Genomic DNA, 18,474 nt, shown 5'->3' on the forward strand with positions numbered 1-18,474 from the left:
GATTATGGAAGGTGTCATCTGTCTCTAAAATGACAAGCTCAAAGTAGGTAGTCAGTAAGAAGAAGCTGTTATTACTAGGCATGTAAGATGTATGTTCTTTCCCGCATTTTAATGTTGCTGAATCAGTTTATATCTTACAATCCCCAAGTAAACTGATCGATGCAAGGTTTTTTCCTTTGACAATCAGTTACCAATGGATGACCCATCTCAAATAGATGGTCTTGGGCAAACATGGTACAAGTTATTCTATAACAAGACTCAAAAGCCCTCAGCATGGGACGCCTGGGTGGCTCAGTTGGTTAAGCAGCTGCCTTCGGCTCAGGTCATGATCCCAGCGTCCTGGGATCGAGTCCCACATCCGGCTCCTTGCTTGGCGGGGAGCCAGCTTCTCCCTCTGCCTCTGCCTGCCACTCTGTCTGCCTGTGCTTACTCTCGCTTCTCTCTCTATGACAAATAAATAAAATCTTAAAAAAAAAAAAAAAAAGCCCTCAGCATGTCGATAACCTGGAGAATGTGGTAGGGAAAAGGGAGAATGGAGCCCACAGATCATGCCTGCTGCTACTACAAACTAAGGAATAAGAGATCATTGTTCTGGCAGATGTTGGAGGCCCAGTTTGAGGTATGGAGAAGGGAGGCCTACTTGTTTGAAGGGATCTTGGGATGGTCTGACTCCTGCATTCATTTCGTGAGCTCTCTCTGAGCAGGCTTCCTCAGCTAAGTCCTCACTGCCCATTGGCCTAGGGTTGCAAGTAGGCAGGGCAGGGGAGCATGCTGTACATCAAGCCAGAGAAAACAGTCATCGTAGGAGGCCACAGGATCCCAGGATAGACTGGAGACTGAGACAAAGCAATCTTCCTGTATTCGAAATGTATGGAACAACCTCACTGAAATGTTGTTGTATGTTGCCTGGTTCTGTATGCTGCATTTACACACAGACTCTAGCACAGCCTCGACTGAGTCCTGTTCTGGTCCAGGGGTCATTCTGGGTAAAACATTTTTGCGATGAGCAATCAGACACCAAACTAGAGGGCCTACCTGAGGGAACGGTGTTCCAGAAACTCCACAGAGAATGAACATAGAGGACATTTTTCTCCTGAAAAGTCCAACTGCCTCCACTTCCTGACTTCTGCACCTTTGAAAGGGTTGTTCCCTTTGCCTGCAACTGGAAATCTTCCGTGGCCTTTCAGATTCAGCTCAGCAGTTCTCCTGCTCTGGAAGCTTATCACATACAACACTAAGTGTTAGCAGTGCTTTCCACAGTGCCCGACATTAGCTGATGCTGACAGAGGAGTGAAGTTTGCAGACTGCCCTGGCCAGAAGGGTACATCAGAAGAAGACATGGGGAAGAAGGGGACATCTTATAAGTAAAGGCAGAGTGTCCCAGAGAAAGGTGACAGAAAGCCAACGTGCAAGCACAAAGGGCAAAAGGCAAGCAGGGAGTGGAGACACAGGAATGAGAACAGGACAGTGGGGAGGAGAGAAGGGGCTTGTGTGGGCAAGTGCTTGGTGACCTCTACGTTTCTTCCTGTCTTCCCAAAAGGCCTGGCCCATGTACCTGACCTGGGTTTTCCAGGCACATCTCATTGGAGGACCGGATCTCAGGAGTCTACTTCCCCACCTGGGAAGCCTTCCCGGAGCCCCTGGTGACCGGATAGGTCCAGGGGGGATAGCACAGGGACACCACGATGGCTCTGTGGGCCCAGACACGGTCTGCCCACTCCACCTTCCAAAAAGAAATAGTCCCTGCTTCCTTCGCTGGGATGCTTGCTCCAGAAAGGATGCTGACCCACGTGTCCTCAGGGACACCATCTATGGTGAAGAGGGACTCCTTCTGGGCTCTTGAAGAAGACCAGAGGCAGCTATAAATCTGAGTAGAACCATACATATTACCTTCTTGGTCTCTTCCATTGCTCCCAGTCTCCACCCCAAGCTCCTTGAGCCCCCAAATCCAGCTATGTGTTCTACTGTACCCTTATCCAGACCCCAACCACCTCCCAGGGAGATCTCAGGAACAGAAAGACTACACACTTACTCAGGTCAACTTAAAGTAGCTAGAAACAAAGGGCCCTCTCAGGAAACAAGGGGTCCATTTCACAGGTGGAGTCCCCATTGATTTCTTATTGGTGGAATTCGGGGTGTGGACTTCGGGGAACTTAAGAGTGGAGAATTTCAGGTTGAGAGAGGGTTAGCCTTCAGCCGGCACCTTGCATCTCCCGGCTGAATATGTTGCCAAGCTGGTCCCCCAGGAAGTTTAGTAGGCCTGCCAGCCCTCCCCAGGATTGGATCCCAGCTGTCCCTCCTTCCACGAAAGCAGTGATGAAGCTGGTCTGAGTCTTCTAATTCCATGCTCTCCCCACCCTGCTGCAGCCCAGGGGAGGAGCCCCGTTGGTGTGAGAGTTGGGCCACAGCCACTTCTATCCCCTAATCCAGGCACTCCATGACCAGAATACCAGGATTCCCTCCTTCACAGCCCTGTTCCTGAAAAGTCTGACCTCCACCCTATCATTTTGGAGACAATGTGAATGTTTATTTGGACAAGCCACCAACTTAACAGAAGGGTGTTACAAATCCAAGGTAGTCTTCAAAACCATGGTCCAGATATACAGTGATGCTTCTGGGACATTGTAATATGGACCCACTCCAAAGCCACATGAGTGTGCTTTCTGGCTTATTTGGGGTCATGATTTTTCAATCCTGAGCCATTTCATGCCTTTATATAAGGAATGTTGATAGTCTGTAGTAAGAGGGCCCTGAAATTTGGTGGCAAGTCAAAGTCGGCTAGGGGAGATGATGAGGGCATCAACCTGTGTATGGCCCAGAGTCTTTCCTCAATGTCTGGGTCACTCATGCCTCTGTACATGCAGGCCAGTGAAGTTTTGGGCCCTTGCTCAGGGCAGGACACTGAGTGAGGGGTCTGAGATTGGCAGCAGTGTCTTTTGCACTTGCTGGAGAGAAGACAAGAGGGACACCCAGATATTCTGATGTTTTTTACAGAATTTATTTATTTATTCAACAGAGAGAGAGAGAGAGTGAGCACAAGCAGGGGTGAGGGACAGAGGGAGAGGGAGAAGCAGGCTCCCCTGTGAGCAGGGGGCCCGAGGCGGGCTCAATCCCAGGATCCCAGGATCATGATCTGAGCTGAAGGCAATCGCTCAACTGACTGAGCTATCCAAGTGCCCATGGATATTCTGATTTTTATTTCCATGAGAGCACTGGTAGAGTACAGGGCTGGACCTCCAGTGAGGCTGAGGCATACCAGGTACATCCACTTGCTGAATATTAGTGATACGAGGCCTTCTCTTCTATTCCCATGGATAGGTTTATAAGCTCCCCTCGGCAATCTGGCTTGTCGGAACAAAAAAATACATTGGCAACTGGTTTGTGTATTAGTTTTCTCTTCCCTGGGCTGGGCAGCCCTCACAACCTGGTCGTGTCTGGGGGACTGAGCTGCAGAGCAGTGGGTCAGCTCTGGGACTCCCTGGGGCCTCACCAAAGTAGCGCCTGCCCTCAAGACTCTGGACTGAGCAGCCTGCCTGGTCTCTGCTGGTGAAGTTTCTGAAAAGGCAACAGTATCTCCTATTCAAGTATCTTAACTGACAAACAATCTCAGTCTTAATGCCTGTTTATGAGGAGGTCACCAATAATGAAGATGGTGCTGGCCAGTCTGGCCACTGGCAACTACCTCTTTTTCGCAGAGTGCGGGCTGCAATTTCGGCAGGACCCCCTGCAGCCTCTTTGCTCCTGTACCTCTACCAGCTGGGTAGCTCAAGGCACATCAGACAAGCTTCTCTGTGCCTCAGCTTTCTCTTGTGTATTTAAATGTTTACTGGGAAACTCATCGGGGGCAGACACTGGACTCTACCTGGAGGATGGGCGAGGGAATTGACCAAAGACTCTGGGACTGGGTTCTGGTGTTGCAGCAGCTGACAAACCTGATTCAGGTTACTCATATTGAAAAGCAGCTCCTACAGTAATATCCATTTGCCAGTGGGTTTGGGAAGCCTAATTACCACTTGTGAAATGTTTTCAGTCTCTTGGAAGAAAGGGGATACATCATGGCAAGGTGTGACTATCATAATTGTGCTCTTCTCAAGCTGCCCCCAGGGCTAGCCCATATGAAAACTGCCATTCATGAAACTCTGTTATTGTAACAAAGTGCAACTATTACCCATAATGATACTAGACTAATGTCTAAGGTATTGCTGTGCTCATGGAAAAGTCTTAAATAAGCCGGAAGTGAGGAAGGTAGACTAGGTCACCTGCTATGAACTTGCCCAGCTAATTCCAAAAGTAAACAGACTTTTGAGGAGGTAGGAACTGGAAAGAGCACGAAAGAGCAACTACATTCTCTGAGCACTTGGTGTGAACCAAGCCCTGTTATGTATGCTCTCTTACCCAAGTTTAGGAAGTTGGTTTTATCATCTCCATTTTGCAGGGGAGAAAAATTGAGACCAAAGATGTTGACCCGTGCAAGGGAGATACCTGGCAGTTATAAATAAGATGGCCTGGAGTGGAGGAGGAGGCCAGGTGCGAAGTGACCACAAAGTCGAGGCAGGGGCCAAAAAGTCTCTGGACTCAGCAAACAGGAAAATGACTACAAGATTTCCAGTTTGGATGCCCCCATGAATAGGTGTGCTGCCAACGGAGAGGGCAACCCAGGAAGGGAAGGCGGTTGGGAGGAAAGATGACAGTGGCGCGGGGTTACCTGAGTGTGGGACCATCAGCACGTATCCATATGCTGGCCTGGGCCTTGGGAGAGAAATGGAGACGCAGACTTGGGAGTCACCGACAGATCTAACAGGTGAAGCCTGGGATGAGAACGCCAAAATGCAACGAGTCACCGTGGCCACTATCCCCCTTCCCGCCCAGGCTCAGGGGAAATTTCCCGAAGGCACAGCGGGGTGAGGTGACAATTGTCCGCGAAGACCTCCCCGCGAGATTCCCGGGTGGCGCGCTCCCTTCCCGCAGGCCTGCGCCGAGGGGGCTTCGCCGCTCGGCTCTCCGCCGCCTCCTCCAGGCTCCCCGTCTCTCCCAGCCTCCACGTCCCCCGCGGGCCGCAGGGAAAACCAGGGCCGCGGCCTCCTCCGGTCGCCACCAGCTAAGAGGGAGGCGTCGCACGCGGCTCGCAGCGCTTCCCCGGCCAGCTGGGCGGGGCTCGGGCGCATGCGCCGCCGCCGTACGGAAGCCTGGAAGGCGGGGCGGGAGGCGGTGGCTCAGGTTTCTCCCGGCGGCGGCGGCGGCGGCGGCGGCGGCGGCGGCGGCGGCGACGGCGACGGCGACGGCGACGGCGGCGGCGGCGGCGGCGACGGCGACGGCGACGGCGGCGGCGGCGGCGGCGGCGGCGGCGGCGGCGGCGGCAGCGGTGGGGACGCGGCTCGCGCCGGCACCATGAACCCGTTGTAACGCGCAGGGTGCGCGGCGCGGGGGGAGGGGGGAGGAGGAGGCCGCCGCGGCGAAGTTCTCCGCCATGAACCTGAGGGGCCTCTTCCAGGACTTCAACCCGAGGTGAGGCTCCGCCGGGGGAGGCGCGGCGGGAGTGAGGCTGCGGCGGGCAGCGGGGTAGCTCCCCGCGGTGCGAGCGGCTCTCCGGGCCGTGCTTCCCGCTCCCGGTGCCTTCAGCACCCCCACCTCCGCCCTCGGCCCCGCGGGAACCCCTTTGCTTTGGGGCCAGCCCACCCCGGCGGCTGGCCCTACGCCCCCTTCCCGCCCCCCGCCGCCTGTCCTCTGTTCCTCGCGTCAGGGCCGTTTCGCTTGACCCAACACCTACCCCCCCACCACACACACACCCCAGCTGTTTCCTCCAGTTCCTCTGAGCCCTTGAGGTTTTCCTTGGATGTATGCCCACCCCTAGCTTGTTTGCTGCTTTGTCGAGTGATATGTGAAACGACGCCGAATCCTCGGAGTCGGTGTCAGGGTATGGCAGTCCCTTACATAATGCCTCTGGGGGTGAACCTGACGACTTCCCATACACGGTGTCTCCTCAGTCTTCACTGTAAGTTTATTTGCAGGAAGTAGACGCTGTCGTCCTGTTTCCCAGCTGGGGAGTATCCATGCAGCGGACAGTGTGGAGAGAACACTGATTAAGGAATCAAGCGCCTGCTCTTGCACTTGCCCAAGTGTTCTGTAACTCTGTTCCCTCCCCCATGCTGTGTGCGCCCTGAAGCAGAGACCATCGCCCGCACACCTCACTATCCCCAGCATCTCCCACAGCGTTTGAAACGGAGCAGGCCCTTATACAATGTTTGTGGGACTAAACTGAGCCCAAAGATCTGGATTAGGGACCAGGCCCATGTGACTGTTACATATTCTCTGTTCATCCGAAAAATAAAGGAGTTGGCCTCATTGATCTTCTGAGTCCACTAGTCTGTGAAGGGAGTACCTACCTGTCTCCCTTAGTTGCTGGTGGGAATCTGTGCCCTCAATCAGCCTTTTGTATGCTAGGTCCTATGTGAGGTGCTTCGGATGCTGGGAGGTCCCAGCTTGTGGGTGGAGAAAGACCTGTAAATAGATGACTGATAGCACTGTGCAGTGTTGTACTGGGAACCCAGTGGAGACCACTGCCTGAACTGCTTGTGGGTGATGAAGGGAAGTCTTGGGAGAGATGGAGAGAGAGTATTGCGAGTGCAGTCTCCTTGAGGACAGTGACATTTTTTTTTTAAAAAATTTATTTATTTATTTGACAGAGAGAAATCACAAGTAGACGGAGAGGCAGGCAGAGAGAGAGAGAGGGACGCAGGCCCCCTGCTGAGCAGAGAGCCCGATGCGGGACTCGATCCCAGGACCCTGAGATCATGACCTGAGCCGAAGGCAGAGGCTCTAACCCACTGAGCCACCCAGGTGCCCGAGGACAGTGACATTTTAAGTTACAAGCCATTGAGGCATCCTAGGTGCTCTGTTCCTCTTCTAGCACTACCGAGTTTCTGTTCTGGTCTGGAGTGCCAGTGTCCTAGTCATGGTGCAGTCGTTATCACTGTTGGCCTCGAAGCCGTGCTGCATCCAGGAGCGTGTTGAGAGGAGGTAAGGGAGGAGAGACTGCAGAACCTTCCTTTGCTGCTCCTAGGGGGTGAGGAGTGATCTACAGGGTAGCAGGATTGGTGCTGGAGTTGGAAGGGCCTTGTGTGTCTACATTGTTTGGTGATGGTGGTAAGAAGAAAAGTAAAATCTGAATTGTTTTGTATCCTTGGGCCACTTGCTTATGTGTTTTATCTGTAGAACGAGTATAATCTCAGCAGGATGGGAAGCCAAATTCATGATTGATTGCATAGTGCTTTGCAAATAGATGGTTCCAGGACAGTTTTTGCAAGTTGACAGATAATTCAGAACCCAAGAACTGTCTCAAGTATTCTAATGGGCTAACAGTTGCCAAGCACAGTAGTGCTGCACAGATAACATCCTTAACCATTTTCTTTTCCTGTGGCTTCTCCCCCACCCCCTAAAATTCGGTGTATGTAAACTACAGTGAAATATTAGGTATCTAAACAGATTTATAGTAATTATCAATTTATTTGTCAACACTTTAATTCTACTGAAATTGAAATGCATCTCTAAAGACCTTTTGTAGGGCACCAGTGTCCTGATACAGTGTTGCTTCAGTAGAAGTGAGCAGTGTTGCCTCACAGTGGTGACTGCTAAGACAGTGGTCAGGTAATATTGGCAAGTCTGACTTTTTAGCTAACGATGTGTCATGTCTCATGGGCACACCTAGTTTTTGATGTTGTTCTTTAGTCTTGTTCCATGCTGAAGAGGGCCTTCTAGACAGCTAGAGTGCAAACCAGAGGATGTAGACAGGAAGATACCTTGTGCCAGGGCATCTGGCCGTGGTGCTGCTGCCTTTCTAATTTGGAACCACTTCAGTATCTCTGTCCTACCCCAGGACCTTGGCACATGCTGTTCTCATTGCCAGGAATGTTTCCCTCTCCTCTCCTCCTGACCTAGTTAATTAACTCTTATTTATCCTTGAGATCTCAGCTCACTTGTAACTTGCTGAGAGGGCCTTTCTGACTTGCCTGAGCCCAGTGATACCTGTTTATGCAATCTCTGTAGCATGCTGGATTCTTCCATCGTAGCACTTATTTGTACCCTTATATTTGTGTGTTTATTTGATTAATGCCTGTCTCCCCTACGAAACTGTAAGCTCCCTGGGACCAGGGCCATGATTCTGCCCATTATGGTATCTTGTGCACCTGCAATGGTACCTGACTCATTAAATATTTGTGGAATGAATGGATGGATGAATGTATGAATGACTCTCCAGAGCCTATAGGAGAAATCTAAAATGGCTTCTTCCAATCACTGCATTCCTGGTGGTCTGTGGCCTGGTCCTCTTCCTTCTCATCTTCTCTCCTTCAGAATACAGAGACAGGAAAGACCATGACACTATGGCAGAATGTGGCTGCCTTTACTTCGTGGAGTACGTGTGTCACAAAAATAGCCACTATCATGGTTTTGTGAGTCCCAAGGCATGGGCCATAGCTCCAGCTCTCCTTTCCAACCTTTTGATCTTGGTGAGTCTGAACCCACTGCTTTATTGCCAAAGGTCTAGCAAACTGCAATAACAGAATGATTCACAAATGGCAGCACTCAGATGCACAGGGCTGCCAGCTGACCCTCCGCCTATTTCCATCTGGCACAGAACTGGTTGATCGTGAACTTTTTAGTGGCACAGGTTAAGACTCGCTGCGGTAGGCACACTAGACCCACCAAGTCCTTTTCTGAATGCCTGAGGCTTCCTAACATAGCATTGAGGGAGCCTTATTCATTGAGTCGGCAACGCTCCGCAGTGTACGGAGCCGGCAGACTGATTCTGAGGTGGGAGATGGGATCTGGGAGGAGGTGGCATTAAGCCAGCACCCTGGTCACAGCGTGGAGCCTTGGGATTTTCTGCTAACTTGCTCGCGTTCTGGCTTGGAGATGGCCTTCAGGCCTGGGAGCCAGGCAGTGCTGGAAGCTGTGAGAGCTCTGCTAGGCCCTCTGAGTCATCTGCAGTGAGCCCTGACAGTGAGGTGCATCCCACAGGTGTGCTGGCCTGGGACAAAGTCTGCGGGATGCTGCTCGGTCATGGGAGCATGGAGTACTAAGGAGGTCAGTAGTGTTTAGAAAGTTCCGTGGGCTGCAACTTCTAAAACCATTCTGTATAAGTATCTTGTCTCTTCTTTGATTTTAGGAAAAATGGACGTGATTTCTGGTAATTGTTAACAAAGGACGGCTACCTGGCCTTCACCAGTCATTTGTAAAATACTTATATTTAAAGCATTCGTTCATCCAGCATTTCCCAAGTTCTTCCTGTGTGCCAAGAGATGTGCTAGGTGCTCTCAGTACAAAAATAAGTGAGATATAATTCCTCTCCATGCTCAAGCCTGGCAGGAGAAGCAGAAATGGGAAGAGAAATTGAAATTCAACACAGGAAGAGATGTGCCAGAGGAAGGAACTAAATGCTGTGGGAGCACAAGGGGGCAGAGCCACCAATTGTGTCAGCAGTCAGGGAAGCTTCCACAGCTCAGTCTTGAAGAATATAACTGTAGGGTTTCTCAGACCAAGGGCAGGAAAGGAGAGTTAGGAGGGGCAGAGGATGGAGAGGCTCGGGGTTCATGAGAGGTGTGCTCAGACAGCGGTCAAAGGTCAGTGTGGTGGTGGTGGTGCTGCAGGTGGCACGTGTCATATGACTTAAAAATAGTACCCGTGGTGTGAGTGGTCACTGCAGATATCATTTACATATTACTGGGGGTTTTGTTTAAAGCCGCTCCAGGTCTAGCGGTAGTGAGTGTGTGTTGGTACTGTTCAGGAACTACTCACCCACCACCCGAATGTCTGGTTATCTGTTGTTCTGTCATCTTAAGTCACCTAGAGTAGGAAAAACCTCTTGATTCTATTGAAGTTGTTATTATATGGGTGTGACTTCTGGGGCACCTAGTACGGGTTGGGCACAGTGGCAGTGCTTTCAGCATTATCTCAGATCTTTGCAACAACCCTGCACGTTAGATGATCAGCCTTGTTTCGCAGAGTCTCAGTGAGTTTGTGACTTCTCTGAAGTCACACAGGCGACAAGGGGCCAGGTCAGGATTCTAACATGAGTCAGCTGGTCTCCTCCTGAAGCCTGGGTTCATTCCTGCATGCCGTGGCACCTATCGAATTTAGTGACAGGCCCACAGTGGGTCTAATATCCCAAGGATATGAGTTTATGAGTTGGGATGGCACAAAGCAAACCTTGTATCTGAGCTTATATATCCAAGTGAGTGTTATCCCTCAAAGAAGCCGCTTAGGAGGAAGAGGAGTATGTGTGTACCTACTCACTGCTCAGATTCCTTGTTACTCATCTGAAGTTTCCTTTGGAGTCAGATTACAAAACAGACAAGGAAATCCATCTCATTGCTTCATAATCATGGATCGTTTTTGAACCCAAAGAGTGCCACCTAGTTTGATCATACATCTTACTCACTAAACTTGGCTCTGACTGACTTCAGGCCATTTCCAAAAATCGAATCCACTCTCAGTGAAGAGTTGGCATCATTGACAATATTCAGAAGGACTGACTGCAGGCTCTCTAGGCGATTCCAGGAGGAAAGCTCCAAAGCTGGTTTGAGCGATGAAGTGGAATTAGCTCATTGCCTCCCAGGGGGACTGTTTAAAGGAGACAAGTCTCATTTGAATGCATAATTTCTGGTTTTAAAAATACCATTCCCATCACTTGATAATTACACACATATTTTTCTTGTCTGTGAGCTCTTTGAAGTCCCGGATGTTGAGGCATTCAATAAATGCGCTGAATGAGCGGATGTTGAGTACAAATAGACATGTATCATCGGAGACTCTGTTGTGAGCGAGAGGCAGCAGGTGGGAGGAGTTTTAGATGGTTTCCCAGGAGTCCAGGAGTTAAGCTTCCCAGCACTGAGCTTGGGGTTTCTAATTGCCTTGCCTGATCATAGGTTGTACCTGTTCTAGAATTCAAAATGAAAGCCTTGAAATGAACTTGAGATAGGCTTTCGTATCTAATGATTCATACTTTGTCAGCTGTGGCCTAGTAGTAAGAAAAACGATTGTTATGTGAGATTGTTACAGCTTTTCTCTTGTAGAATACTAGTAGCAGCAAAAAAAAAAAAAAAAAATAGGTAGAATTGATCATTTACACAGAGCTTGCACATCCCTCAATCTTAGGGAATTAATACGTGAGCAGACCCAGGAGTAGGTAGGCTTAGGGAGAGAGTGACGCCCCCTTCCCTCACAACTGCATCGCTGAGAAACTTTCAGCCTGGCCTCATTCTGGTCCTCCTTAAGAGTGATTGGTTTTTATTGGGCTTTTGTGCTTTCTTACATCTTCTGGTTAGATGCTCTTAAACATTTTTCATCCAAATAAAACCAGTTAAATTGCCACTAAAAGAATTTAAATTTTGTCAGTAAGGCTCTGCTCAGCTTAAGAGCTAGAGCCTCTTAAACAGTCTGGGAGTGCATCAGTTAGCAGTTTGTCCATTGGAGCCATTCTCTGAAATCGTAGACAGGGGATGTGTCACCCAGCGCGTGTGCGTGCCACACATGTGTGCACATGTGTGCATGTATGCGCGCATGCCACATTTAACTGGAAAAGACTGATGGCTCCAAACTGAGTCCATTTGCATTATTTGGGGTTTTTTTTTGTTTTTTGTTTTTAAAGATTTTATTTATTTGAGAGAGAGAGAGAGAGAATGAGCAGAGAGGAGGGGCAGAGGGAGAAAGAGAGAGGAGTAGACTCACTGCCAAGCAGGGAGCTGGATGTGGGGCTTGATCCCAGGATCTGGAGATCATGACCTGAGCGGAAGGTAGAAGCTAAACGCTAAACCCAGTGAGCCACCCAGTCACCCCAAGTTGCATTCTTTTGATTTGCAGAAAACAGATGCTAGAACTTTTACATCAGAGTCATCTGTTTTCCTCGGTAGGTTCTCTACCTCCCTCCGCCCTTTTCCTTCCCTTCCCAGCAAAGCGGAGAGAGGGAATTTGAGCCTTAAGCCAGAAAGCTCCATACGCATTTCAGGGAGGACACTAGCTTTGTAGACTGACCCCGTGACACTATTTCGTGATCATGTATCAGCACTGCAGATTCGTAGAGTGGAATACATTCATTTTAAAGGTACAATTGGAAAAGTGAAATCGAGGAAGTAGTGGTTGATGCCACAACATCCAGCGGAACCTCCATTTGCTGGTTTGTGGAGAATTACGTAAAGTCTATTTTTATACTTGGATTCTGGTCTAAGTGTTTCTTGAAAAGTGACTCAAAGTAGTTTAGGCTTTGACTGCAACTTTTTAAAAAATAAATTTTCTTGTCACTGTGTTATGGCTGCATCATATTCTCTGCTTGCCAGTCAGGTTTGGAATTCCCGCTTTGAGATGTGGTCATCTCTTTTACTTGGCTCTCAAGTGTGTTGGTGTAGTTGACATACTGTTCCTTCTCCCCCAGTTACAAATGTGTGTATAAATTACATCTTCTAAATTTCTGAGTGTATTAATTTATTTGATCAACTTTATAGTTGTTCATTTTTTTTCAGAGAACCAGCTATTGGTATTACTGATTGGTTCTGCTTTTGTATCTGTATTTCTGCTTCTAGTTTTACTATTTCCATATTTGGGCTCCTTTGGTATTTTTTCCTCCTAAATTTCTTAGATAGAAACTTGGTTCAGTAGTTTTCCCTTTGTCTCTTTTTTCTTTCTTTTCTTTTCTGCTTTTAGTTCCACTTTTGGAGCAGATATGTTTTCTCTGAATCTTGCTTTGGCAGCAGCCTGGAAGTTTTGATATTTAGTTGTGTTTAACTAGTATTTTAAATATTCTTCAATAATGTTCTGTTTCGTCATGATTTAGTCATTACTTAAGGAGAGAAACGAACATTTACTGAGCATTACCTCCATGGCGCCAAGCCTTGCAATAGGGCCTTTCTGATAGGTTATTTAATTCTTACCTCAGCACCACATGGTAGAGGTAGTATTATCTGCATTTTGCTCACGAAGACCAGAAAGTTCAGAGTTGCACAGATGATCTCTTTAGCTCTGTCACACTGCTTCACGAGCGAACATTGAGAAAGATCCATACGGTTAAGCAATGTTAAATCCATTGTTGTCAGTTTATTATGAGTTATGTAGAATTTCCGCTTCCAGTCTCTGCCACTTACAATCTACCTTATAGATTCTTCTATGCCTTCTATATGTTTCTTTTGCTCAGAAAATCTTCAGTGGCTCCCCATTGCCTATTAATAAATTCCCAGGGCTTTACCTTAATATTCGAATCCCCCTACCTTATTGCCACAGCATACTTTCCCCTGAATTTGTCTGGTGCCTTTCCTCCTGTCTGCCTAGCTCCTCACCCCCCAAGATTTATAGAATTCATTCTGCATGTTCCAGTCCTCTGGGGTACAACGAAGCTGTTTCATACTTTAAACAGTCTTATCCCTTTGTCTGGAATTCCCTGTCCCCAACCTACTGCCCAGATCCCACCTCCCTTCCCAACTCTCCCAGAGATACCAATTTTCCATGTACTGGTGTAGATGATACATAGTTACATGTCGATAGATCACCTCCCTCTGTTCCTGTTAGTCTTTGAGCAACTTTGGGGCAGAGACTTCCTTTCTCATTTTTATACATTACATACTTTGAAGGCACACATTAATTTAATTTTATTTTTTAAAGATTTTATTTAGGGCACCTGGGTGGCTCAGTAGGTTAAGCAACTGCCTTCAGCTCCGGTCATGATCCCAGAGTCCTGGGATCAAGTGCCGCATGAGTGGGGGGGTCCCTGCTACATGGGGAGTCTGCTTCTCCCTCTGACCTCCTCACCTCTCATGCTCTCTCTCACTCTCTCTCTCTCAAATAAATATTTTTTAAAAAAAATCTTAAAAAAAAGATTTTATTTAAATTGAATTTAGTTAACATTGAGTGTATTACTAGTTTCAGGGGTAGAATTGAGTGTAGTTCATCAGCTGCATACAGCACCCAGTGCTCATTATGTCATGCGCCCCCTTTAGATTTGTTTTTATTTTGTATCAGTGCCCATGATCCTTTTTCTCCCCATCTGGAAAAATAAGTATGTGTGATTGTAATGAAAGCATAATTTTTGTCCTGTTACTTGATGCTATAGAATCATGGCATTTTTTGTCTATTGTAGTGTTCATTTCCATAGTTTACTTAGGAGTTTGTCTGCTTTATCTGTGATTATTTAATAGTGGCAGGCAGAAGCCCACAGTGAAAGTATCTCTGTATATTCTTGATAGAAAAATGGTCAGATTATTACCGTCTTCTATGGCCATGTTGCTAGTCTTTCACTGTGTACCATTGTTAGTCATTTTAGTATTTTAATAGTTTATCTTTGAAGTCTACCAAATTACTTTACTAGTAAACTGCTTCTCTCTTCCTTACCCAAACTTGATAAACCTTTGTCCTCTACTTTCTTGTAGTTGGTTTGACTTGATATCGGTTACAGATGTGACTCTTGAATGCAACAGATTCAGATTTTATTTTTTAATCCAGTAAGTAAACTTTCTTATTATAGGTCTCTGGTAGGCAGAATAATGATCCCCCAAATATACCTACATCCTAATTCTAGGAACCTAGGAATATATTCCATTACATGGCAAAGAGGAATTAATGTAGCAGATGGAATTAAGGTTGCTAATCAGCTGACCTGAAAATAGGGAGATTATTCTGGATTCCCTGGCAAGACTGATAATCACAAATCTTAAATGTAGAAGAGGGAGGGCAGAAGAGGAGATCAGAGTGAGTCTCTATAAGGAGAACCGGACTCTCCCCTACTGGCTTTGAAACTGTAGCAAGGAGCCATGAGCCAGCGGACTACAAAGCAGCCCCTAGAAGCTGGTCAGGCAGGGAAACAGTCTCTCCTAGAGCCTCTGGAAGGATCTCATTCTGGTGGCATCTTGATTTTAGCCCAGTGAGAAAACTATTTCAAACAGATGAGTGGATAAAGAAGATATGGTCTATATACACAATGGAATACTATGCGGCCATCAAAAGAAATGAACTCTTGCCATTGCAACAACACGGATGGAACTAGAGGGTATTATGCTGAGCGAAATAAGTCAATCAGAGAAAGACAATTATATGATCTCTCTGATATGAGGAATTTGGGAGGCAGGGCAGGGGGTTGTGGGGGGTAGGGAAGGAAAAACTGAAACAAGATGGGATTGGGGTGGAGACAAACCATAAGAGACTCTTAATCTCATGAAACAAACTGAGGGTTGCTGGACAGTGGGAGGGTAGGGACAGGGTGGCTGGGGGATGGACATCGGGGAGGGGATGTGTTATGGCGAGTGCTGTGAAGTGTGTAAGCCTGACGATTGACAGACCTGTACCCCTGGGGCAAATAATACATTATATGTTAATAAATTAAAAAAAAAAAAAACGATTTCAGATGTTTGATGTCTGGAACAGTAAAGATAATGAATTTATGCTTTTTAAGCCACAAGGTTGGTGGTAACTTTGTATGAAAGCAATAGGAGAGTAATACAAGAACATTTCATCCTATTTATAATTTTTCAACCCCAGTATTTGAAGAAGGAATTACATTTTTGTATTATTATCTGTCCTGTTCATCGTGTTTCTGTTTTTTGTTTTTCATGTAATAGACCCAGAACTCTAAATTTCCTTTGAATTACATAAAATTTTCCAACATTTTAAACGTTTTAGTACTTCTGTTTTCATTATATCTACTATTTTCTTCAATTAAATTAAAAAACCATCTCCTTTAGGGAAGATCATGATTTAGCTCAGAGGGTTTACTCTCTCTGCATCTCATCTATTTTTTGTTTATAGTTTGAAAATCCTTTAGAAAAATTTTACCTCTATATATTATTTAATTTACCTACAAGTCCTGTGTTTACCAGTGTCCTTGCATTTGTTAATGTTCTGATGCAGTTTTTTTTTTTTTAATTGTCTCTTTTCAAGTCTATTGTTTCTGGTAATGAGATGTGTAGCCATAGGTTTTGGTTGACAGATTGGTTCTGGTTTTCTGGTTTTCACACTAGGCATCCCCCTGGGCTTTCAGAGAGAAAAAGTTGCTTCTGCTGAATCCTTTCTCCATGGTGATCACTCCATTTCTATCAGCTTGTGAATCCCCCTCAAGCCTTTTTCGGCTCCAGAGTCTAGTGGTGAGGTCATTGTTACCTTGGCCTCTTGCAGTGGTAGCTCTCTTTGTCTTTGTAGCAGCTCATAAAAGCCTCCCTTGGTTTTGAACATTAATCGTCATAACGAACATGTATGCAGTGCAGCAGCCATCAAACCATTTTTCACAGACCCCTTGTTAGGGGCGCGTGAGAACCTTTCTAGGGCTCTGCGAGGCCACGACTGTTTTCCTGACACGACGGCGTTCTTTGCGTCTCTGTGCGTCGCCATCTGCATTGGCGGTGCAGAAGCGGTGAGGGGCCGGCTGCTGCCACCTGAGCGCAGAGCAAGCCGCTGACGTGCAACTGTACTGGTAGGCACTGGATTCTTCGCTGCGGTACACTTGCAGATGAAAAACAAAAAAGCCAGCTTCTCATAGGATGTCCTTAATAAGGCAAGAAAAAAGGTCTCACTAATATTGACCCTTGAGTATACACCCATTTTAACATTCTGTATGACAGAACGGGAAGAATGCAGAGAGGCTGTCTGCTGTGTACAGAAGTACAGCGGTTGACTCAAGGGACAACACTGGGGGCGGGAGGCGGGGGCACCTGGTTGGCTCAGTCGGTAGAGCCTGCTGACTCTTGATCTCAGGGTTGTAACAAGTGCAAGCCCCACGTTGGGTGCAGAGTACTTCAGCAGCAGCAGCAACAACCAAAACCCTGCTTGTGTGCCTGGGCTGCAAGCTGCTTTTTTCATGGAACACCGTTTTTACCTGGGAGGACACTCACAGACAAGACTGTGGCTGTTGGTACTAGGGCACTTGGCAGACATTTTTCTTGCAAATCCAAGTGAACTTGTAACTTGGAAAGAGCAGCACTGACACACAATAAACACAAATCTCACTTAAAATGTAAGAAACTTTTGTTGGAGTGCTTTCAATGTTTTCAACAAGAAAAACAACTGATGGTGTTTTTACAAACAGTAAAATTTGAGCTTTCAAGGGAAAATTGAAATTTTTAAAAAGTTTTATCTACCCCCATGAACTTGACAGCCTGCCAGTACTTACGTATTTCTGAGGAAATGGGTTGTGACAATAGCTAATGTGATTTTTTGCTTTTGTATAGTGAAATGTGTCAACATTTGAAAGATCTTTGTTACTCAGTGAACTAATACTTTTCAGTCAACCTACATGGTATTATAATTACAGAGGGATAAAAAACATTCCTTCAAAGTGCCAGAGAGACCAGTGGGTTTTAATGTAGCAGACAACAAAAAGTTCAGTGATAGGGTTTCAGATTCCACATCACAGTTAACCTTCAGGAAACTGCCACTGGTTGACTTTTAGTACCCTGTTAAAGAAGAATATCCACCATTATCAAAAAGAGCTATTAAAATACTCAGTTCTTTTCCAACTACGGATCTTTGTGAAGCCAGATTTTCTTCTTATGCTTGAACCAAAACAACATATTGCAACAGAATGAATGCAGATGTAGATATTAAAACCGAGGTGTCTTTTATGAAGCCAGACATCAAAAAAATGTTCAAAACTGTACATATTTTGGAAAATGATTTTTTCATTAAAATTACGTTGCTTATGTTAACATGTAATGACTTTATTGTTATTTTTGAATTAATAAGTATTTCAGAAATAGTTTCAGAATCTGATACAGTGAATAATAATAGGTATAACCCATATAAACAAAACTCTTTGAGTTGCTCAGTAATTTTTAATCGCATAAAGGAGACCTGATACAAAACATTTTGAGAACCACTAATGTAGTGCTCTGCACAAAACATTTTCCATATTCATTATCTTGTACTCACAACCACCTTAGGAATTACATATTACCCTGATTTTATAGATGACAATACTACAACACAAAAAGGCAGTATATATATTCTAGTTAGCAGCCTTTCCAAATCTGATGGTCCTCCCAGTGTGGTTTACCTTCTTGGTGGTTTGCTTCTGAGCCGACTTTCGTAGGTCCCATCTCCTTACAGCCTCCCTGCTTTTTCCAATCGATGTTTCTTACATTGTTTTTCATAATGCAAGTACAGTACATGTACCTTAATAAAAAAAAAGTCATTCATAAGAATGTAAAGACTGTCCTTAATCCTCCCCACTGGAGATCGTTGTTAATTCTTAGCGTGTATCTCTCCAGATACTTTTCCAGGACTGTTGAATTATCAGCGTAATGCCGGTATTAAAAGGACTTTGGGGTCAAATGTCAAATAGATCTTAGTGTGAATCCCAGCTCTCAGAACTGCTAGCTGCTTGGACAAGTTATTTAACATCTAAGCCTTTGTTCCTCATCCGTAAAATGGGAATAGTTAAGGTGCCTCCTTTGCAAGGGCGGTTCTGAGGCTGAAGTGAGTGCGGGGAAAGCAGCACAGTCTTGACGT

At 46.4% G+C, this 18,474-nt stretch overlaps 1 protein-coding gene and 1 long non-coding RNA gene across 3 annotated transcripts in view; one reads left to right on the forward strand and one right to left on the reverse strand.

Moving 5' to 3' along the window:
- Nucleotides 1-2,974: 2,974 nt before the first annotated feature.
- On the reverse strand, nt 2,975-5,218 carry LOC131821306 (uncharacterized). Its single transcript, XR_009349875.1, has 2 exons — nt 4,706-5,218; nt 2,975-3,341 (listed from the first exon to the last, which is right to left on the reverse strand). It is a non-coding gene; the product is annotated as an uncharacterized LOC131821306 (long non-coding RNA).
- Nucleotides 5,219-5,338: 120 nt separating this feature from the next.
- Nucleotides 5,339-18,474, forward strand: part of TMEM185A (transmembrane protein 185A) — a 33,606-nt gene continuing 20,470 nt past the window's right edge. The window contains exon 1 of one of the 2 annotated variants that reach the window (XM_059157314.1): nt 5,339-5,505. In XM_059157314.1, coding sequence (XP_059013297.1) covers nt 5,468-5,505 — 38 coding nt within the window. In that variant the 5' untranslated portion in view covers nt 5,339-5,467. The remainder of the gene's footprint in view (nt 5,506-18,474) is intronic. The other variant, XM_059157313.1, reaches the window with a different exon arrangement.

Source organism: Mustela lutreola, chromosome X, assembly GCF_030435805.1.
Source record: "Mustela lutreola isolate mMusLut2 chromosome X, mMusLut2.pri, whole genome shotgun sequence".
Taxonomy (NCBI): domain Eukaryota; kingdom Metazoa; phylum Chordata; class Mammalia; order Carnivora; family Mustelidae; genus Mustela; species Mustela lutreola.